The sequence below is a fragment of the Corvus cornix genome, chromosome 2 (genome assembly GCF_000738735.6).
Source record: "Corvus cornix cornix isolate S_Up_H32 chromosome 2, ASM73873v5, whole genome shotgun sequence".
Classification (NCBI taxonomy): domain Eukaryota; kingdom Metazoa; phylum Chordata; class Aves; order Passeriformes; family Corvidae; genus Corvus; species Corvus cornix.
Window position 1 is genome coordinate 15,624,273 of NC_046333.1, and position 24,484 is coordinate 15,648,756.

The following is a 24,484-nucleotide window of genomic DNA, read 5'->3' on the forward strand; positions in this document are numbered from 1 at the left end:
AGTAGCAATAGTTTCTTTTTTATTTTTAATATACTTTAGGAAACAATATACAAAGCTGAGCTTTTCCACCATTTTCAAACGGTGAGTTGCTCCAATTACACAAATTCAGCGTTTTGTGATGGTTAAGAACAGCAGTCAGCACCAGACTTAAACAGTTAGCTACAACACAAACATCCTTCGAAATGAAATGTCATAATATCAAGACAGGTAAACCAGGAGTTAACATATGACAACTGTTGGGGAAGGTGTCTTACATCATTCTTGTTGAATTTTATATTTCCTTAAATATTTTATACATATTTTCCTGTTTACAAGTTTTAAACAAAACCTCCCTTGAGGAATTATTTAAGTACAAAAATGTTCAACAAGAACAGTTCTAATAAAGAATCCCCAAAAAGACCAAATTTTAATGTGTTGACCAAAGGAAATGAAAACCAGTGTTTCTTTGCTTTAACATGTTTATTACAACAGATACAATTCACATCTGACTAGCTTTTTTTTCCTCTTTCCCCTCCCACAACCATGTTAACATGTTCATTGGGCTATTTCCTTATATTTGAGCAAGTAATGTACTTTCAGCACACATGCCCAGCAGTACTATAAGTCCATTCTTACAGGGTGCAAATGGAAATACGTTTCAATAATTTATACAAACAAGTGGGTTATGCTCAATCACTGCAATTTTAAGCTACTGTACACAGGAATGAAAAGATTATAGAAAAAGTGCCATAGCAACAGTGCCTTAAGAAAAGAGAAAATTAGAAGCATTAAAAAGCTGATAAAATCAGATTTAGGATTTCATGGGGAAATGGAACACAGAAGATGAAAAACATTTCTCTGTAAAACAGAAATGGAGAAGCACTGCTCTCGACTCGGTGCAAGTGTGGAAACAGTTGTTTCGTGGTATTTTGTACATTGCCCAAACTGTTGCAGCCTTAGACACAGATCGCCTGGCGCTTGCATTGAATTTTAGGAAATGAAAAATTTCTGACTGATAAATTAACTAAAAAAAAAAAAAAAACCAAAAAAAAAAAAAAAACAAAAACCAACCAAAAACAAAAAAGAAAACAAAGAAAAAAAAAAAAGAAAGCTAATTTTGCAGACAGGTTTACATGTAAGAGGCTAGGTATTTAGCCACCTCAGCATTGATTAGTTTTGGATGTCTAAGCTCTGATACACATGGCTTCCCATGGCTTCACTCTACAAAATATATTTACAACGTGAAGAATACATCTACAAGAAATCTACATTTCAAGGGTTTTACAAATCATTCTTGTATCTTTCCCCTGAATTTGACTCCCTCCTGTCCCCTTCCCCATGTCAACTTTTTTTTTCTGCCCAGCTCAACGGTCCAAAGTCTACTCAAATGCAGCTCAAAAGTGTTAAGACTGGGCATCAGTTTAATAGTTCCTGTACTCAAAACCATGTGCAATTGTTTACAACTTTTCACACCATGAAGGAATTCTGATTCTTTAGCTTTTCAAGTTCTTTAATTTGTTGCCTCAAAAATAGTATCCTGCAAGAGAAAATAAATAAATTAGTATAATCATTTCCATTATACAGATGTATTAAATAAGCATCTACACAAGTACTTCTACAATTTCAGTGAAAGATACCAAGTTCCTTAGCTCCATTAAAAAATTCAGATATTAAGTTAATTCCCAATCTGTTCAACAACCTACAACCACATGCAGATACACAAAGGCTAGGTGTGTTTGACACTTTAGTTCAAAAAACTAAGTTGCTCTATTTCTATTATGACTGTTACGCAGTTACATTTAGGTCTGCTCTTCACTTGAATGTAGCTCCCAGAAAAAGCAGGACACTGGCAAGTAAGCCAAGTAACTGAATAATCTGGAGAACAGCATTATGTCTGTGTCATGCAGTTTTCCAGACTGTAAAACAACCTGAAGTGCTCAATTGTTTTTAAATGAGTGAGTTTCCTTCTAGGCAACACTGTTTTTAGTATTTGGTTCTATTTAGTATTCAGTCTCTAGTTATGGAAAGCTCCAATCTCAAAAATATTTGAGGCACCATTAAAGGGCATCTAAGATAAAAAAGTTGTAACTACACCTTGCTTAGAAATAAATGATATTGCTTACAACTTTTTATACATTTTTTCTTCTTCTACTGAACTGACATAAGCAATTACTGCAACTAACAAACATTTGGTTTACAGGACCGTTTCCCAGAATTTTTAATGAACATTTCTCAACGACTTTTCATGATGCTGAACGTAATGCAAATATGTCAGTGAAGTAAGAAAATACTCAGGGAGAGTTTAGGTTTTATATAAATATTCTGTGAAATCTGAAGCAACTTTAATCAATGCAGAGAAAGCATCAATTCAGCAGACTTCTGTGAAACACTTAAAAAATATGTGCCCAGTTCATTAAAAATGAATTTTTTACTGAAAAGCAGGTGAAAAATTATTAAGATACACTGAAAAGATAACATTTAACTTCAAGGCATGGGCATATAAAAGGTATCAGTCAGTGAAAAGTGCCATTTCACATGCTGTCAGTTATGATTCAAACAATGTATGTGCTTTGTCTAGAGATGAAGTTCCTTCTTAGAAGAAATTTAAGTAGAACTCTTCTGTGCAAAAGTACAGAAATAGTATAATCATTTAAATGTATTGATTTTGATAATCCCATCCTTTGCGAAAGCCTCCCCCATCAACTTGGTTACTTATGCCTTGTATTCCACATCTTTAGGATTGCAGCAAAAATAAAAGATACATGTTACTATAGGCTCAAAATCATAATAATAAATTATCCATTGACAGTTTAAGGATACAAAGTGTACAAGAAACAAGGTGCTATTTAATGAGCTGAACAATGATATTTCACATTTTATTTCAGATCAAATGTGAACTCAGACACAAAAGACACCTTAGGAAATAAAAACTGTATGAAACCAAGTAGTTCATTAAATATACTACAGAAATCATTCATGTAGTGAAGTTACAAAATAAAGCTTCAGAAAAAATGGGTATTTTCAATTCTTGATCAGTAAAGGTTTACAAATATATTATAGCCTGCTTCTAAAGGATTGTTTCACTAACTGCCAAAATGCAAGAGCTTCTAGAATAAATGCAGCTATTTTAACATTACGGCAACGCCATTAAGGTGGCTTCAAACAGTAAATCAGAAGCACTGTACTCAAACTGTAGTGTGACTTAATAGTTGGGATAACATCATGGAAAATGGAAACTGAGTATGAAAGTAGATTCAGGACCATGACTACTGGTGAAAATTTTGAGCATGTATTTTAAGATTACAGTTCCCAATCTTGCACAAAGTATTCAGAAGTATGGCTGTGTATTGCTTCAGGGATACACAAGACACTGGCTATCACTGACTTAAGAAGCGAAGTCCACTTTGCTATTAGCAAACATTAATTTTTCCTTAGCTTGTGATGTAAATTACACCTGTTCATACTTGCTCTGGCTTTAGACCTATTGAATCTCTCATACAAACTGTAGTGTTTCAGATCAGGAAAAACTCTGTAGATGTGTACCTAACATGATCCATGCACTATGTATGCACAGATTCTCTAGAAGCATGCTGAAATCCTGTGAGTTTATCAGTTTCTTGTAATGCACTAATGTATTTGCAAGGGTATTTCTTTTCTATCCAATTAAAAATACAGAAATTGCTATCTGGTTCTATTTAGTGGAGGGAAACAGGTAGAATGTACACAGGGAAGAAAGGCAGCTTGCAAACATGGCAAGTATTGGTGTACTTACAAAGTCATCACTGAACAGAACTCATGCAAAATAATGCCAGAATGAAGTTCTAGTAACACCTTGAAAACTCAAGATATGCACAGAGCACACACTTACCTTTGCTCACGCAAAGTTGCTTGAATTTCACATACTCGAACTAAAGACCTTAAATTCTTTAATTCAGTACAAATTTCTGACATATGCACACTTCCCATGTTATGGGCTTCTTCACGTAATCTTGATGCCTGCAGTGGTTACACATAAAGGTTAGGTTTTTGAATCATGCATTGGAAACAACTGGCAGTAGCCAAAGAATTGCTGGATGTGTCTTGAAATAGCAAAGCACTCTAATTTCAAAAGGGAATATTAAATCAGAAACACATTCAGTTCTCTACAAAAGCCCATTTCACATCAGAAATAAACAACACTGCTGCCCAGAAGCTGCCTAACTGAGGTCTAAGCTAAGGCAGGGATAGCTTAGACTTTCTTGATCCTAACAAATGTTTACCCGACCATCTTGAAAGACAGTAGATGACAGGGCTCCGAGTTTCCAAAGTAATTTGTTCAAGCAGTTCAAAGTCTCCATCATATTTCAATGGCAGACTTAAATTTCCCAACTAATCAGGCCTTAGTGACAAAAATTACTGAATGCCATCTTCTTTCCAGCTACCTTGTACATGACAAAAAAACCTTTGCAACCCTCTTCAGGTGTTCTCTTCCAGACAAACTCCATTACTTTAATGCCCCCACTTAGTCAGCCAGAGACAAGCAGAAGTGTAAATTTAAGGGGCATGACCTATCCAATTCCCAATCTGTGCATTTCTCAAAGTCTCATCACTGAACTGGATATGACTCCAGAGAACTCCTCAACAGCACCAAGGAGAACAGTATAATTACTCTGAGGCCCTGTGCATTACACTGCAATAAGGAAGAGGACTTCTTGCAAACGGCACATGAAAAAATTGTTTCAAATACAGCCTTCCCTGCAGCATTACTGTTTAGCAATGTTATCCTCTGCTACACTGGGTCTGGCTGGGGTGGAAGAAAGTCTCTTCATAGCAGTCCACATGGTGCCATGTTTTGAATCTATGACCAAGCCAGTGCTTGACAACACAATAATGTTTTAGCTATTCCTAAGCAGAGCCTACACAGCATCAAGGGTTTCTCCCCTTCTCTCTCTGACCCCCTCTCCACCACGCAAACACACTGTGGGTGGACAACAGGTGGGGAGGGAACAAAAATGGGACAGCTAACCCAAACTGACCTTGGGGATATTCCAGTCCACACAATGTGTCATGCTCAGCAGTAAACCTGGGGGGCACTTTTCCAGTGGTTGCCATGGCTTGGCTTGGCATTGGCTGGCTGGTAGTGACTGGTTTTGCATCACTTTCCCCCACACTCTTTTACTCTTTAACCTGCCTACACCTCAACTCATGAGTTTTCTCACTTTTTCCTAATTGCTTCCCCTATCCTGCTGGGGCAGAGCAAGCAAGTGGCTGTGTGGTGCTTAGCTGCCTACTGGGATTCATCCACACCTGCTTAGGTACTCGTATGCTTAATTTTTCATTCCCAAAAATAATGTTATTTAGCACAAATCTTCATCAACCTCTGGCATTTCTCCAGTTCAAAGCAGCATTCTGTGTTCTAATTTCCTACATTAAAAGAGTTTTTTTCTGGAGTTTGTGAACATCCAGGAGTACCCTGGTCTCCAGTAGGATATAATTTCCCATGTCTTCCCTGCACAACTCCAGTTACTGAGTTGTTTTTCAGTTTCCCATGTTAAGTGCTTTTTATGAGTTCTGTGACATAACTGCTGTAGTTCAAGAACGTTTTAGCTATTACTACTGCACAGAATATTTCTTCAAGTCTGACTGCTTTAGCACATACCTGTCCTGGCTCTTCTAATTTATTTACTTATTTATTTTTCAGTTTACTCTGGCATGTGCTCTTCTGCCCTAATTTCAAGTTACACTATGCATCTGACAGCTATCTGAAGAAACCAAGACACTGCATTTTTAGTCTCTCCACTTTGATCTATCTTATCTTCTTCACTATGTACTGCATCTATACTTTCATTCACTTTTTCTTTTATATCAAATATCTCACTTAAGTGCCTCAAGTGCTACTATTCAAAACTGGTCTATAAACAACAGTATCACATGAAATCATCTGAAATAGCAGACAGGACGACACAGCATGTAGCACAAAGTACCCAACTGAGTAAATGACTGCCTAGCATTAGCTGAGTTTTTTGATCTCTTTATTATCAACAAAGGAAAAAAACCCCAAAACCTATGCACTGCATAGATCTGTTTTCTGTATTAAGATGACTTGTGATCACTTGTCAATTCAATACACAGTGAAAATAATACTTTCAAAACTATGGGCCAGTGCCACAGATAAGTGCCTGTACTGCATCATTTCCTTAAAGACTCTCCACAACAACGGCTCAGTGTTTGGCTCAGTACAGGTTGGTAATGTCTTAAACCTGATTTTAAAAATTTAATGAAAAGAAGCAAGAATCCTAACAGAGTCTCAGTCTTGCAAGTTACTACCCAGAAGTCTCCAGTGTAGGTTTGTGCCAGCATGCAACCACTCTTCAAAAGACCAAAGTAAACTAGGCTAGGTAAGATTACTATCCCAGACTGCAACAGAGAGGGCTGCCTGTGAAATTAACTGAACTAGATTCAATAACCAATACAGTTCCTTTGAGTAATAGATTCCAAGCAGCATCCAGTTTCCTTGTATTACTACAACACAACAGGTTTCATGCAACTAGCTATAATATATGGATGGCAGTTCTACTGGATTTCCCATTATGTAAAAATAGCCCAAATTCAGTCCAAGTACTCTACATCAATTTACAAACAAGGTAGAGTTTCTTTTTCACTTTTTTAGAACTAACAAGTCAGTAACTAGAACTGCGGAGTAGTCTCAGTTTAACTCTGTACCTAATTTATAACATTTTACACATTAACAAAAATATCATTATTTAAAAATATGTTGAAATCTATGTTCTTTGCAAATTTCAACAGAACTTCAGCAGTGAGAAAACAGTTATGAGGATAGCCACTCATCTGAGGGAATTTCAAAAACACTGAGACTTCCGAATGAGACTGAAAATCCCCAACTGCTGAAAGGCAAACACACGTAAAACCTGCAAGTCTGGCCTAATCTCTCTTTCCTCTCTTCTGGCTAAGGACAAGCATCAGAGTTTGGGGCTTTTTAAAATACTTTTGATTCCTAGAAAAAGCAACCTGAGTAAGAAACCCAAATTTTAAGCTACACGTCATGCATTCTCACAGGGAACAGAGCAAAGGAGTACTCACCTGCTTTTCTGCGTGATCCGCAGGCCAGCCTTGAACATGCTTTATAAGGTTTTCATTGAAGTGTGCTGCTAGCGTAGGTGTTAATGAACATGTGGGTCGTACAGATGTATTTTGTGGTGCAGGTGTTGAGTTTGATGCACTGCTGCTAGAGGTATGATTTGGACCTGGTGATGGACTTCTTTGACTACTAGAAGAAAGAATTAAAAAAAGCAAGTCAGCATTTAAAAACATATCTGAACCTATAGAAAAATGAACACTAAAAATCCATTGCTTCCAGGCACAAAAATAACATAAAAGTGTTCAAACCACAAGTAAATACTTCTGGTAGACCAAACCTGTACCACTTTTCTACAAGCTTCTAACTTTTATTGCAATGTTTGTGTGCTACAATGTAACAGGGGGTTTTTTGTTGTTTAGTTGGGTTTTGTGTTTGTCTGGTTTTTAATTCTGAGAGCTGTTCAAGAGATGTAAGCAGTGCCTAGATGGTGTTGGATAGAGAATGTGTACATGTATGTTCTCCCTTCAAACAGCTGCAAACCTAAGATTTTCAGTAATGAGGTATCAGATGGGAGTCAAACAGCTTTATTCAACAGAGGTTTGCCACAATAATCATTAAGAACAATGCCTGATGTTCTGATCTAGAACTACAGCCATATGGGATTTGAGGAGCTCACTACTCATGTCAAAACACAACCCAGGAGGTTCTGTCATATTGTATGTCTTCACTTAATGCACTCAGAAGAACAATCACAGGAGTAGTGTGTTTCTAGCCACCAAACTTGACTGCTTTACTGGGACATACTCAGTGTAACAGTGATGGTACGTCACATTTATGATTTTCTTTGGCACTACACATACTGAGAAATAGTAGCACTAATTGTGTAAGTACCTAACAACTCTCCCACTGGCAGAAGCTTTTCAACATAGGCCATAATTTCAGTCTATTTCTTAAAACTTTATATCACTTGCAGGCAAGAAGAAAGTATTAGGAAGGAGAATCAAATTTTAAAGGACTCTTGATTCATCACCTAACCTAATCTGTTGGTCCCCTTGAAGACTGAAAACATCCTTACAAAATGCAACTATCTTTCTGGTCCAATGCCCAAACATTTATCCTAATCAACTCACACTTGCAAAGAACTACAGCATTAAGAATCACAGCCAACAAACTGGATGTCTGACATGGACCTGCTGGAATGAAGCCAGAGGAGAGCCACCAAGTTGAGGAGAGGGCTGGAGTACTTGCCCTATAAAAAAAGCAATTCCTGCCCTCTCTTCAGAGCTTATGAGAGTGACAGTATCTGGAGCACTGTGTAGTGGGAAGCCTAAAACTGGACAAGAATTAAACTGCTATAGCAAAGGAATGTGGCAGAGGACTACGAAGATGACCAAGAGGCTGAAGCACATGCTGTATCAGGAGAAGCTAAAAGTTTATTCAGTCTGGAAAAGAGAAGGCTGAGGGGAAGGGGATTGAGGGATCTTTTCACAGATTTTTACTACTTTTGGGGAGAACAGACAGACTCTTTTCAGGGATGCACAGCAATTGCACAAGGTGCAGAGACCAGTTGCAACAAGGAAAATTCTAATTAGACATGGAAAAAAACCAATCACCATAAGGGTAGTCAAACATTAGAAGAAGATATTCTGAGATATTAAAAAAACCCACCTAGATAATGCCCTTAGCAATTCAAACCTGCCAGTCCTACTGTAAGTTGGGACCTAAGTAGATCATAACTACAATTCCCTTCCAAACTACATTATTCTAAGTTTCAATGTATTCATTTAGCATCAGCATTGTGATAGTGTAGAGAAAGCCTACTTTTATTAACTAAGTAGAATTCAGGCATAACCTTATTTACTTGTTAGTTCTACTAGAATTAAGGTTCCCCCTATGAGTTGCTTCCTCTTCATTTATCAGCCTGTCTTCTACTCCTACTTCATCAGTAAAAATCACTCTAACACATCAGAAATGTTTCAAGAAAATAAATAAATAAAATCTGTGGGCTTCTCAAAAATAAAGCTGTATCTTAATTATGACTAAAACATACTGTCACAAAATATCTTAGGCACTGCTGTGTTAGCAGCAGGGGGAGCTATGAATGCAGCAATGACGGTTCCAAACTACCATAGTATTTTTAAATGCTTCCCTAAAGGCAAATACCTGCCTCAGCTGAGTTGAAGACTGACTATGCCACAAATAACAGAATGCCCCCAGAGAGGCAAAAATATCTGTAACAAGGGTATGAGAACAGGATGGTTCTGAAATACACTACTACAAACAACAAAATCTTACAACCTATAAAAAAATTGAATGAAATACCTCTCTTCCCAGCTCTTTTCCAAGGTAAAGGAAAAATGTTCCTAGTCCTTTCTGAAAACAAAAAGAAACTACCAACCCGATGAAACTATTAACTGTGGAAGCACTCATTAAGCTTCATTTTTAAAGCAGCCATAATTCACGGTGTGTCTTTAGAATAATCTCTAACAGACAGACTCACTGTATGTCCATGTTGTGTTAATTTCCCAACTTAAATGGCTGAAATGTTCACTTCTTTAAAGCCAGCAATAGCTACTCAGGTTTTCGTACAGTGTTTCCACCCCAACAAGTCGAAAATAATTTTACCTCCATTCACTTAAAACTTTTAATGAACCAAGGAAATGTAGGTGTGATTAACTTCTGCTCAATTAATCTGTATTTAAGCTGGAGAAAAATGCAAACTTAATTCACAGAGCCAGAAAGATTTTGGACCATCTGTCCACAGTCCAGGTTGCTAAGTTGTTTTTCACTCCTATAAAAGTTAAGGACATTAGCTCCCAAGAGCAATTCCCAATCCAACCAACTGCTTTCACCTACAAAGGAATAATCTGTTCCACATCAATTCAGACATACTGCCTGGACACAGCAAATCTTTTGCAGGTAAGTAAATCAATATCTGAGCTGGCCCACTTTCATTCAACCCCACTGCACTCAGGAGAAGAGAATACCAGTCACACAGGTTTTACGAGTCACCTATTCCTTAATCTTCCACTTTTTGCGAATAAGACACTTTCAAAGCAAACTGAATCACATGAATGCATGATGCACAATACACCAGAGCTGCAAACGTGTATTATTTTGAGAGATACAGGATACTGAACAATACTAACATTGTCTCAGTATCTTTCATCCTGGCCTGCACACTGCCTCCTGCACTGCCTCCCCCTCAGCCACAGGACTGTGCTGACTGCACAACACACCTGCTTCAGCAGTGCTCGGGCAAACTCAGCTTCCTCCACCAAAACACTGATACCAAATGGAGCAATAGTTTGCAGAGGGACAGCAGATCCCTAAATTTGCTGTAGGTAAGGGTCATGCCAGAGAAAAAAAGTCATGTAACCCAAGGGAGGGTGAGGTATGAATTAGTAGGCCAAATGCCCACCAGTATCAACTCACGCAGACTCCAAGCCATGGTAAATGTTTCCAAGAACGACTACCTTTCTCAGAAAGATTTCCTGTGGGGAAAGGGTGATGAACAAAGATCAAAAGGGGCTGTGACTGAGAGTGGTCCCCCAAAACCTCACCACTCCTCATAAAAAAGCTTGGCTTGGTGCAAACTGTAATTTTATCTCTGGTACAGTAATTCAGAAAGATTTAAATAGCACCATCCATAATTACTAGGGAGGAGAGCAGGACACTTTGCCTTTATTCTCCTCAGAGATAAATGAGTTATAGGTTTGTAATCTGACAAAGATAACAAATCTTTGTAAAAATCAAGTGTCTGTAAAATAGCCTACATTAAAACCTCAAAACTCCTGACTTGCTTCTCTTTGTACCCTCAAACTGGTCAATACTGCAGGGTCTCCAGTAAAGCCAGCTTCTCAGACAGGACTAACAAGCACACAACAGACAACCCAGTCCCCCCAAAAAACTCAGAACACAAAGTATCTCCTTTCTCCCCACAAAAACAGCCAAAACCAACAAAGAAAACAAAGGTCCCCTTTGTTATTAGTCCCAGAAGGACAGATAAAAGGACCTCACTATTTTACGATCTGGAAGGCACTACCAAGTATGCTGACAATGAAAGAGTACTGGGGTTTGGTTTTTTTGTTGCTTTTTTAATACCATACCACACACCTTATTCAACCACTCTAAAAATCCAGCTATTAAGAATTGTAGATTTACAGAACTTCTAAACAAAGTCAACCTGCAACCTCTTCCTGCCACAGGTCTATACCATGACTCCATCACAAAAGGATCTCATGACACATACTTGGTTACAGCCCCTGGAACCAGTATGACAAAATGCAGAGCATCTGACACTATGAAGAGTCCACCTTCCTGAAAGAAAAATTTCAAACAAGATACAGATTCTAAACGCACCTTGTAAATCAATGGTTAAATGTTCGCATCATGCAACATCTGAGTAAGTTGCAATGTTGACAAAAAAGTCGGGCCAAGGAAAGGTATTTGTGAAACTTACTTAATTTTTAACGTTTTTCATTACAGCAGCAAAATCACCTGACAGACCAAAAAAATCACACTAATTTAGAAATCAAATTACACAACAGCAAGACACTACAAATATCTAACACTTAGCAAACCACAGATTCCATAACTGCACAGAGACAGCAACTCCAAACTCTGAAATCAGAATACAAGGAATCACTTGGAAAATTGTCACCAGGGTGACAGAGCACAACTATGAGTTCCATTTTGCTTCTGTGAGAATGAAGTCTAATGGTTATCCAAAAATGGGGAATCTACCACATTAGCTGCATCATCTCAGTAGCAGCAGTTAAATCATACGTTCAAAAAACAGGCCAAAGAAGAGTCCACTAACTGCAGCATATACAACACACACTGAATCCAGATAAAAAGGTAAGGACAGAACAGAGAAGCATTTCAATATACCTTGAACGCTGAAGACTTCGTGGAGAGGCAGGTTCATGACCTGCCTGCTTGTCAGCTATTACTGGCTGCTGAGGTGCTGCCTGGGAAGCTGGTCCTTGTTTAACACCTGGAGTAGCAACCTGGAAAGTTCAAAATTTCATTAGATTTCCTCCACAGTAAAGAGTAAGTGTAAGAATCAGTGAAAACCAAGGAAATTACAATTTCAACACCTGTGGGGTTTTTTTGACACAAGGTATTTTGTTGACACAAATTTTATTCTCTTCACAAGGTGTTTAAAAATAAAAACAAAAACTCTAGTTCCACAGCTGTGACAGAAAGGTTTTTTTTTTACTAAAATGGAGTACTTAATAGACATAACAGAAGCAAATTTAGATCCATGCGACTTGTCAAAATATTGCAAGCTTATTAGGCAAAATAGTTCAACTCAATATTATTTTTGACTGTATCTTCCATCTGAGCATTGAGCTCATTTTCAACCTCAGAAGAGTTGTTCACTACCCAAACAAAATCTTCATGTACAAATTTAAGAGTTCCCTACTTGAAAATACATTACACAGTGTTAAGAACGTAATTCTATCACAAGCATATTAAAACATCTCTATCAGAAATGGAAAATAAAATCTAAAGCATATTTATCAGTTTGCTGCTCCCTTTTCTCTAAGTTCTAAACTCACAAGTGACTAAAAAAATAGTCACCAGTAGCTTCTTGCTTTTCCTTTGTAGTATACATTCAACACAAGGTATTAAGACACCAGCAGTAAGATACACTCTTTTCTGTGAATTTCTGACAGGATGAGAAGTTTGGGAACATAGTAATGTCTAAGTTACAGAAAATACTGTATATACTTCGTCTTGCCCAATACGTTGCATACCTCAGTTAATTTAAAGTATGTACAAGAGAGGTTCAGCTTCAAAATTTATCCCCCACTCTGCAAAATCAAACAAATACTTTTAAGAGAAAAGGGAGGGAGCAAAGAAAAAATAGCTTCTAGGGATCCATAAAGACAAAAAACCCAAATCATCCAGCCTGCCTGCATTTGCTGACTTCAAATTAGTGTAGATTACTAACTAACAGTCACCTGAACATCCAGAAATTCTCTACTTCAGAAACAGACTTCTGTGAAACAAGCCACAAATGGCAAGTCAGACACTATCTGCTAACGTAAACTCAATACATAACTTGACTCATTTAAATACACAGGGAATCTTAATGCAAATTCAAACTCTTAGATGTCTAAGAGCAAAACTCACCTTTTAAAATTATCATCAAAATGAAAATGTGTTCTGGTTTTTAGATTAATAGACATATACTAAAAAAGTCTGAGTAGCACATGAAAAAGCCCATGGTACAAAAAGGATAAAGCAAGATCATGTAAGATCACTCTGCTGTTGAAATAAACAGAACTATATAGTTGAGGGGGGTGAAACAGTAGCAGTTCATAAAACTGATTTATGAGAAGAGACTACACAAGTACCTTTATGATATGTATGACATGAAGAACTTTGCTATTAATGCCTGCATTTTGCTCAGCCTGTGAGCAGACATTAACCATCAAGGCTGTTCAAACAGAAGGAACAATTTCAAAAGGAAAGTCCATCAGCAATAATGGAATCACGCTGCAGAGTCAAACTGGAAAAGTAACCAGCTCCTTGGCTGGTAAAAATAAAAAAGGACCATGAAGAAAAAGTGGGATTTGTGAGATAAATGAACCACAAAGCCTCTCAACTACTCCATGTTTTCCAAGTGTTTCAAAGACTGTAAATACATATATGAGAAACAGAAAAATAATAAGGGCTAAATAAATTAAAAGAACAAACAAACCAACCAACCAACAGCAACATTCTCACTGCGCTTGACAGGTCTGTGTGAAGTGCTTTACACAGCAATTTTGCAGAAATTCAGAAGAGTTTCTGATCACACAATACAGGCACAGCTAAAAGGCAAAACGTGACACCCAGGCTCCTGGAGTCTGTGACCCCCAAGCTGCCACATGCACACAGCACACCTGCAGGCAGACACATCAGTTTAAGTCTGAAAGCAGTACTGACATATTCAAGTGGTCCTAACCAACAGCACTGTGCCAATGGCACTACACTAGTCCCACAGCCAGCCCAAATATCTGTGCATCTGGCACTGAGCTCTGCTTGCACAGGGCCAGTTCAGCTTTGTCTGCCCTAAGCCCATGGGCCTGTGCTCTAAAACCAAGTGTGTCCTGGCACAGCACCACATCTTCATTAGGCATCATTTACCTCAAACTCTGCAACTGGACAAGCTTGCCTGAGTGACATATCTGATGAGCTACTAAACAGACATGCTCACACTGGAGCTATTACCACCTAAGTTCCCTTCTCGCAGAATTGAGTTACACACATACGAGAACTATCAAGACAGTTCTTTCCCTACTGACCTGGCAAAGTATCTGCTGCAGGACCAAAATTTATTACTCTGGGACTAACTAACAATCTCTGGGTTGTAGAGACCAGAACAGATCTACTTCCAGTTATTGACAGTAAACAACTTAAGAAGATTCTTTTTCTTATCTCAGGATTTGGAAGTGCCAAATACCTGAACACTGCTGTCTGATAATTTCATTACTTATCACCTAGCTATGGGATGTGAACACACAGATTCAGGATGTAATCCAGGAGCAGAAACCAAGGTACCAACCAGTACTGGTACACACATGAAGCTTTTGCAATTCATTGTATCGTTGTCCATCACAAGTAACTGGGAAAATCACTTGGTTTTCTTTGTACCCATGAAAACAGATGAAAGAAAATGAGGCATTTTGACTATGATGACAAATGCAATATGTTCTCCTGAAGATAAAAGTATTCCTCAAAGGCCTTCAAGGCATATGAGGTTCACTTGTGAGCAGAAAATTGAGAAAAAGACATCTTAGCTAAGCAGGGGTGGTGATAGAGAACACAGATTTTAGAAAGGTGGGGATGTCTCACCCCAAAGTCTAGAGTCATGCTTCTTAGGAAGAACCTTAGGAGCTTATAGGTTAGCTTCAATTTACATTTCCTAGTCACTGATCCACTGAAGGAATTCGGAATCAATAGGGGTCGGGGGGCAGGAAGAGAAAGGGACATTATGGTATTGATCTGTAAACACCTAGCACACTTCCAAACCAAATCTGAGACTACATCCAGTTAATTGCCCCAAGAAGCTCTCTCCTATTCTAAACATTTTTTATTGGGTAGGTCTAGGGAATTGTATCAGCTGTTGCCTTTGAAGTATGATTTTGTTTCTATTTAAATACACTAAAATACTAATGCCTTGGTAATATCTCCAGACAGCATCTGAAGCCAGCATAAGAATTTCTTCAAGAAAAGTAAACTAGATTTCATGCTGGAGCTGCACTGCCAAAATACAGTCAAGTAGCTGTTTCCAGTTGTTTGTTTCTATTGGGAAAGATAACATATATATTTTATCATCCTATATACAACTGCTAGCACATGGATATATAGGAGCAATACTTAATATTATGTATAATGGTTTCTTACTACAATATGGCATAAATCAAAAGGAGCTTACCTTCTGCTGGGATGATACTGGTGGCGTAGTCATCAAAGGTTTAAGTGGAACAGTGTTAGTCTGCGGCGTGCTTATCCTTGGAGACACATATGATCTTGGCGATGAGGCATCAGATGTTAAAGACATTGGAGACTGATTAGATGGCTGAGCTGTAAAGGAAAAAAAAAATTGCTTTTAATAAAACTATGTCCTATCTTAAATGTGAATTAGACTTTCTTTTGGTACTTTGGAGTATGCTGTGTTAGATGATATACAAACATGTTCACTGTGAACAACTAGAACAATCAAATGTTCAACAATGCTAGTTAAGGAATTGTATCTTCCCCAAACTCCCCAGTTCTAAAACTTCAGGGGAGGGAGAAAGAGAAGAAGCTATTAGGAAATGCTTTTAACACACGAAGAGACTGAATCATTTCCAACTCCTATTTTAGAGCACTCAACTTGATTTAACCAAAAGAATGTCTGAATAGTTTATTTAGAAAGCTATTCACCCATTCTAGGTGTATACCAACAGTTCCCCACCCATGGTTAAAAATTAGAATTAGTACTGCTTACCTACTCAGTAAGATGACTGCATTTATTGTTTTAAGTTTCTAAACTTTGAAACTTAAGTTTTATTATTAAGTTATAAGCCAGAACATACTGAAAATACCTGGAAGAGTATCTTGCCCGGAAGATGAAAAAAAAAAAAAATCCCCCACCAGACAGAGCAAACTTTCTTTTAAGAATTTAAAGCCTCCCCCAAGAGTCACAGTAACGCAGTACTACAAGATGGGTGTTAAAGCAAGGAAGAGCTGTGTTTTATACTGAACATTAAGTAACACCTATTCAGGTCCAGAATAAATTGAGAGGGTCTCACAGAGGTTTCACATTACTCATAGAGAATTAGCTAACATACAAAGAAAATCCCAAAAGGTGAGACAGAGAAGCATATTTACTTAGTTGTGTGTCAGGTGCCTGCTCCTCAGTAACAATTTTTTATCCTATCTTCAGAAAAAAGTCATTCAACATTCTCCACACTGCGTGGCCAAAGACGCGACAACAGAGATTCTACAACTTTCAACTGTATCAGCCTTTTTAAAACACTGCTAACAAATTGATGTAAGTGAAAAAAAGACTCTGAATACCTTGCGTAGACAGTTGTGCAGCTTGAGAAATTAGGGAGGTGATATTGAAAGCAGATGGTCCAGCAGTAAGAATTTTATGGAGTATAGACTGCAGAGAGGCTTGTGTCACAGCTGCTGTTAGAACTGAAAACAAACATTCCGTTTTACTGACAATTCTAGAACACCACTTTAAACTGTTCCAACTGGCTAATTACATTTAAGCTACATTTTCTTTCAGATTTATTTCCCATATCTACCGTGACCGATGATTCACCTGAACTGTTTTTCAGTTACTTGATTTCAAGTTGACTTGGAATGTCTAGCAAGTCCTTTATTTAGTAGTTTTAACTTTGCAACATACACTTAGAAAAAATTATTTTAAAAAATAACTTTAACTCTTCAGCTTGACCTTATGAATCAGGAATAATTCTTCTAAACATCAACAGAAAATTTGTTCAATTTGCTACTGTAGTAAGTAGAATGCGTGTGAAGTTTTTTTACACTACAATTTTTTTAAAAAAAGCAAAAAGCAGAATCACTTTAACTCACTAAAAGAGATGGGGGGCAGACTTCCTGTTCAAGACAAAAAAAAAAAATCTTTCAAGTTAAAAATCTGCATTTCTTCTTACTAATAAAAAAACCCCGTATCTGTTCTGGGTTTAACTGTCCCATGTCATCCCCCCAGTAAAAAAAAAAAAAAAATCAATCACTTTTAACCACTTTAAAACTGCATAATGCAGGAACAGTATCTTTCAGTATGAGATGATGAGACTCTGAACTATGAGCTTCTGAACCAACCTTTCCAAAAAGGTCTGCAGGCTCTGTGGGATACTTCCTGAACATACATGCCACCCATGCACACTCCTGAAAAAACTGACTCACCAGCACAAGCACAGAGTAACTCTGAATCACATGCACAGTAAGGGCAGCCCTGCTGTGCAAGGTGAAGTCACTCTGCCCATGGGGACACAGCCAGGCAGGCCCTCATGCCATCAGACAATTCTGAACACTCTTGTTTCAAGACATACACAGCTGCTGCTCAGATATGGCAACAGAAAACTACTAGAAATTTCACCGGGCAGCTTTTTAATAAAATACAATTGGAGTTGACTGGACCTTTCATATTTCAACACAAACAACCACAACACTCCTTTCTTCAGCCCAACCTAGCGCACTACAGTTTTAAAGGCTTCTCCCTGCACAGGAAAAAGAAACCAGTGACCTACTCACCTATTAGTACTGAACGAAGATAGCATATTTGCTGATTAAAAGGAAGCAATTGACATCTTTTTCTGATAAATAATTGCAAGGTACAGAATATTTTGTACATATTTTCACTTACTTGATTAGCACTTTCAAAAAGTTAAAGATAATTAAGTCTCAGCACTACATGTAAATGTTTTACTTCCTATTGAAATCAGTGATCTGTACACAAGAAGCAAACAAAAACTCCTACACCACTTTATCAATAACTTGCCACGTGCAGACACATTAGATAAAACTGCATTCAAAATGCATCAGCTCTACCCATTCTTTCAGCAAAAGGCACTATAGGTAGGTGATAACTCACTTCTAACAAACTAAGCCTATGTGACAAAAATGGAAGGGACACACTGATTACATGTACAAAATTTAACTGGCTAGCAAACTTACTGACATGCCACCTTTATTCAGAGAGGCTAACTTGTTACGCTAAAGAAAAAAGTTGTTAGGCAACAAGATTTAAGAATCCCTAGAAGTTTCAGTATTTGCAAACACACGTTAATAGAACAGCAGCACAAACTACAGAAAACAAAGAACAGTGCACGAAACAAAAGAACAAAGAGCTCTAACGAAATTTTGTGCAACAGACAAATGCTGATACAGCGATTAAGTCACCAGTCTCAAACAGATTGCTCATGTACATCAACGTTTATTAATTTGAAAACTTTAAATGTTGAGAAGGTTTAACAGAAAAAAAACCCCACAAAAATCCCCACATTACCTAGGGATTCATTTATTCACTTCTCATTTAAAATAAGGCTTTCATTTAGTACAGCCTGGTATCCAATAATATACTAACGTACGTAAATGCCAGACTACATGAACTTCAAAGAATCCTTACCTTCATTGATTTTGGATATATCTACGCTAGAATTATTAAGCTGCAAGGTGGCTTGCAGAGCAGGCAGCAGCTGTCGAAGGAGATTTGGGTCCTGAAGTAATGGAGGAATTGGTGATTGTGGGACAGGTGAAACAGGAACTGTAGGAGCAGATGAAGCAGGCGCAGAAGTTGGATTCAGTCCAGAAGCAGAAGATGTAGAAGGAGTTGTGCAAGAATGGGATACAGACTTGTCCACAGATGCAGACTCTGAACAGAAGACAGAAAGTGTTTTTCATTTCCCCCAATATAACCTGACAACTCACTAGTACAATACTCATATTAAATTCAGAAGATCGAATGCCTAACTATCATTTTTAAGAAAAAACCACACAACATTAATAGAACAAAAATTGAAGATAGCTGATTTCTAATGCAATTTACGCTATTGAACCTAATATTTATCAGGATCACACACACGCAACTATTCCACTTCAAGATACTGGATTAAAAGCAGACAGTATTAAAAATGGGACATTTTTTTCCTTAGCTTTTACAACAAATGTGGGCCAAAAATTCCTTACTGATCTTTTCTTTTACTGTGCCTGTACTCATATTCTGTATTTTTACTTATGATTCCAATCTTTCTTTGGAAAATATACTAGGAACAAAGACCTTATAGCCCATGGATTTCACGTATAGGCTACTGTATCAAATTTGAGGGGAGGGTAAAAGCCATGCTTCATTTATGAAGAGACCAATACAAGAAGCCACAAAATTTAAGTCTATCATACAAAATCCAGCTACATTGCTGAGAATTTAGAAAGGATAATGAGCTGTACTAGAAATGTAAAAACAGTCCTACTAACATCCCCACAGCAGAGTGGAAAAACATCTAAAAATTTATCTGCCCATAATTGATTTTTAACTTGTCAACTTCTCCTGAAGCATTAAGACCCATATCCTTTATTTTATTAATACCATTTTAGGAAATATTACCATTTATTATCCACAGAAATACATAGTACTTAAATTCAGTTACACTGTATGGCAATTTGTTCTGATTAATGAGTTATTTAATTAATTTTAAATTTGACTTTCACTTAACAGAAAGTTGCTCCTCCATTCCAATACTGTGAGAAATCTCTGAAATGAAAGTATTCCAACTTACTACACATGTACCATCAGTCACTTCAAATATCCTTCCTTTAAGAAACCTGGACCATTATATTTCAACCGTAGCTCCCCCTTCTCTCATCCTCGTTAAACCCTCAAGAGACCCCTGCCCCCAAATTCAGTCAAGATTAACACCTCTATAGCACCAAAGTAGTTGGATGCAGAGCATAAAGCTATGGATCCAAGATCTCATGCAGGATGTTTGCCCATAGTAATGAAGGCCTGGATTTTAAACCCACCTCAAACCAGGCAGAGGTCAACCTCGGTATTCTACATGTCAGGCAAAAATCTAAATGAATTGGGAAAACAGGATGGGAAGTTCTTTTACTTTAAGGGTGTGCTTTGTTTTTTTCTTTGAAGAGATGGTCAAAGTAAGATGATGCTGACTTTATTAGTAAAGAAGTGGAAAGGTCTTATTTTGTCTTACTACGTAAGAATAAAATGTTACAGAATTTCTAACAGCTTTTGTATTCCAATAACCTTAATTGCAACTTCCATGACTAATTTGCAGAAGAACCCTAAAAAATAAAAATAAAAAATTATGGAAGTGAGTAATGATGTGTAAATCTTTTCACTGAGGTTTCTAATCTTACTGGGAAAAGGATTTCTGCTTCCCTGCTGCTACAGTATAAATAGCTTATAAAGGTCACAAGCACTCCAGAAAACTTCTTCCCGTCAAGTAGCAGAGAAATCTGAACCAGAAAAAAAGTGCTGAAGAATCCAAATTTGAAAGCTTGCCAGAATGCAAAGACATATTTCGGAGTTTCAGGTGAACTTCTGAAAAAGATGTGGCCTTATCTAGTTACAGTCTCCTCAGGGTTGGTTGCAATGTATCTGTGAAGGGACATGGTCATTTGGCTAGGACTTTTTGTAAGAACAATTTAAAAAGGGACAAAAAGGGTTACAAAGATTGAAGATAGAGAAAAAAAGAAAAACCAGTTACAAAACTTCTGCATGGTTTTCAGTAACATGTGAACTAGGACAGCTGATTAGGTATTAGCTCCTATTAGAACAGTCAGTCATTAGTAAAAGTTTTTATTATAAAATACTGCATAAAAAATCATATGTTATTGTGTTCAAAGTAAACATTAAGACAACTGCAGGTCAAGACACATCTAACAAACAAGAATCTTACCATACTAAACAAAAAACATGTGAAGTTTAAACTGAATTTGGATCTGTCATAGTCCAAATAAGATCAAGATACACTGGCAGACAAAAGCAAGAGAAATAAGCACAATGGGACACGTTAGTGCTCATGTGTACAAGCCTGCTACCCCCTACAGTTTTGAGAACCTTACCAGAAAAACAACCATTAAAAAACCCCCACACAACAAAACACCCTTATTTAAAAAAAAAAAAAAAAAAAAAGAGCAACTGCCAGCACTAATTTCAAAACATATTTAATGGATCCAGACTTGGATACAGTTAAATATGAAGTTATTTTAAGTAAAGAAGCAACTCACTACTGTATTATTTATTCATGTAAGCAAATACCTGACCCTCAAACCACACCACTATACCAAACAGCTGGAAGTGCTTTTCACCCATGCTGCAGCTCTGAACAGAAAACACTGAATCAAAGGCAAACTCAAGCTAACACTGCAGTTAAAATAAACCTTATACCCACCCAGTCCTGGGTATTCACTTATTTCTTTTATAACAGAACTCAAAACATGGCACTCAAAACCACTGAATTCCATGAGGTCTGTAAAACTACTTTAGTTTGAGTTTTTATGCTACAAAATGCACACTGAATTACATCGACACAATACAGCTGAGTTACTTCTTTCAGACAGTATGGAGACACTATTTCATAGCTGTATTATTGCAGGTATTTTAAGTGTGTGTTAAAATGTATCTGTGAAAGGTATGTTTGTACAATCACCCAATTAAACCTAGAGAAAGGATACAAAGCAAGGATAGTGCCTAATGCTAACACTCCAATCTTCTGAGATGCTGAACAACTCAAAACCAAAACACTAAATGTTATAAAAGAATACATCTCTACGACCATGACTACCTACACGTACCTCACATTAGAACTCTTGTTTAACATCATAGAGGACGCAGAGTAAAATGACTGTTCAGAGCATCACTGCATTACACGAATTACCTAATTTATTATTACTGAAATACAAACCATAAACCTGTTTCTGCCCCAAAAACCGCCTGTAAAAATATTGGTAGAAATTCCAGTATTTCTTGTTTATATTAAATAGCTGCGCTGGTTCTGACCAAGATAGGGTTGATTTTTGGAGTAGCCAGAAGGGTTGGTTATTCTATACCACTGCACTTCACTGCCAGGGGCACGGGGAAGGGAGCTGTTTTTCAGTCAGAGTAGCATGGTACTGGTTCACATACTGCAGGTTCTCACATGGTGAGCTTTTTCTGTGTGTATGAATTGTCTGTCTAGTACACCCTTTTATTAATATTGTTGCTGCTACTGTTGATTTCTCATTTCATTGCTGTTTCCAGTAAATTTTTCGTATCTCTACCTATAATCTTTTCCTTTTGTGCCTCCAATTCTCCTCTCCAGCCTGTCACAGGGGAGAGGGAGGGAGCAGTGAATGAACAGTGCACGGTTTGGAGTGTTTCAGCAGGAACACTAAATTGGGGAACACCGATCATAAACCTCAAAAGCCTTATATGGCACCCAATGAGGTACAAAGGGTTGAGATAATCAGATCTGACCAGAGCAGTGGGAAACCAATTTAAGCATTTGCTGTACTAGGCAGGGAGTCAATGGTCACAAAGTTGCTTGGTCTGTTCACAGGGTTGTGGCACCTAACCCTGTATATATATTCCTGTGTACGCCCTGTGTGCCCACCATGGTGTTCTTTTTCAGAGCAGGGAAAGAGAGGGATCAGGATTGCTGCGTTGTTGTACTGTGGGGGACCAGTTTATGACATAACATCCTGAAGGGCAATGAGGGTAATTTGGGATGTGTGTTCAGTAACGCTCTTTTACCCTTCCCTTGGGGTCTACCTTTGGGAGCCCATTAAATTGTACCTAGTCTGTGGGGCAACAGGGACAGATGATTTTCCCCAGCTTTTTATGCCCTTTGCCTCTTTCAGGCCTGTTAAAATAGCTTTTGAGAATTTCGGATTTCCTCTGGTTGTTAAGAAAAGCATGGTCTCGTTGCTAGGTCTCCTCAGTACAGTCTACACCACGTTTACAGTCAGCGTGGCCCACGCTACATTTAGTAGTCAGGAGAGAGATTTCTAGGAAGGTCTGTCCTGTGGGTCGATTGTCATGAATTGCATGAAATGTGGGAGAAAATGGGCAAGTTTGGGAGGAAATTCTCTGCTTCAATGGTTTGGAAGTTCATCCCTGAACAACTACAGGACCTTGATAAAGAACAGAATATTTTCCAAGGAGAATGCTGTGGCAACTCCAGAGAGGAGCAAATTATTGCAGTGTTGGGCTCTGGCTACTCTTTAGCAGGCATAGTTCAATAGTAGACAGTCCCTCAGGGAGAAGAGGAAGAATACAGACCAACAGGCACTGAGACCACTCAAAGAGCAGCTGAACCAGTGGAAGAACCCAAGCCAGTAGCAGTCACCCCTATACAGAAGAAGAAATCCAAGATCAAATCAGTTCACTTAGTGAGGGATGAAGAGGAAGTAGAACCCTCACAACAGCAGGGAGAGGAAGGGCCAAAGATAATCACCCAATCCCTATCCCCGAGTGATCTGTGAGATACACAGAAAGATTTCAGCTGCCAGTGGAATGAGACTGGTGACCTGGCTGCTCCAGTGCTGGGGTATCATGGCCCATGATATGAAACCAGATGGTAGTGAAGCCAAGCAACTGGGATCCCTGTCCTGGGACATGGGCATTGACAAAGGGTTTGGGAAGAAGACAAACTGTCAGCCTCTGGAGAAGACTCCTGTCATGCAGGAGGGAAGATAACTCTCTCAAGGACAATCTAGTAGTGCACCCCAGTAAGTAGAATGCCATGGAAAAAAGGTATCCAGTACCTGAATCAGATGTGCTGGAAGCAATCTACAGAGATTCAAATAACAAGCAGTCTCCTGTAGATTCAGATCAGGTCCAGTGTACACAATCCGTGTGGCAGAAATTTGTACAGAGCGTGCCACTGTCATATGCCAACTCACTGGCATTAATGTTAATGAAAGGAAGAGAACAAACAGTGCTTCGTGTGACTACCCAGCTCCAGCACTATGAAGACCATCTTGACCCACACCTCGGCTGTAGAGGTTGTCCAAGACTGTGGACAGACTTGAAAAAGTCAGAGAGGAAATGCCCCACGCCCTGCCAGTACGGACCAGAGTCTCTGCTACTGGGAGCAAGCAACCCCCTGCTCAAGAGAGAAGATACACACGACAAAGTAACCTGTGTTTTTCCTCTGAGCAAAAGAGAGAACATGAGGAAGTGGGGTGAAAACTCCACCTCTGCCCTAGCAGTACAGGTATGTGAGCTGAACAGAATAACAACCGCCACAGGAACTTCTTCAAGGACAAATGCCACTCCAGTTTTCAGTGGGCAAGTCCTCAGATAGAAGAGCTGATGTTACTTCTAATCCTCTAGAAGGGACCTCCAGTTCATATTTACAAGGAGTGAGCAATGAGAACTATGACCAGCACTAAAGGGGCCCTGCCCCCAAC

General features: G+C 38.3%; 1 protein-coding gene across 3 annotated transcripts in view; it reads right to left on the reverse strand.

The window, feature by feature from the left end:
• Nucleotides 1–440: 440 nt before the first annotated feature.
• The window catches only part of WAC (WW domain containing adaptor with coiled-coil), a 58,148-nt gene continuing 34,104 nt past the window's right edge, over nt 441–24,484 (reverse strand). Inside the window, exons 8-14 of one of the 3 annotated variants that reach the window (XM_039549751.1) lie at nt 18,702–18,947; nt 16,619–16,741; nt 15,492–15,640; nt 11,951–12,069; nt 7,060–7,246; nt 3,848–3,975; nt 441–1,516 (exon numbers count right to left, since the gene is read on the reverse strand). In XM_039549751.1, the coding sequence (XP_039405685.1) occupies nt 1,447–1,516; nt 3,848–3,975; nt 7,060–7,246; nt 11,951–12,069; nt 15,492–15,640; nt 16,619–16,741; nt 18,702–18,947 (1,022 nt within the window). In that variant the 3' untranslated portion in view covers nt 441–1,446. The remainder of the gene's footprint in view (nt 1,517–3,847; nt 3,976–7,059; nt 7,247–11,950; nt 12,070–15,491; nt 15,641–16,618; nt 16,742–18,701; nt 18,948–24,484) is intronic. The other 2 variants (XM_039549752.1, XM_039549753.1) reach the window with 2 other exon arrangements.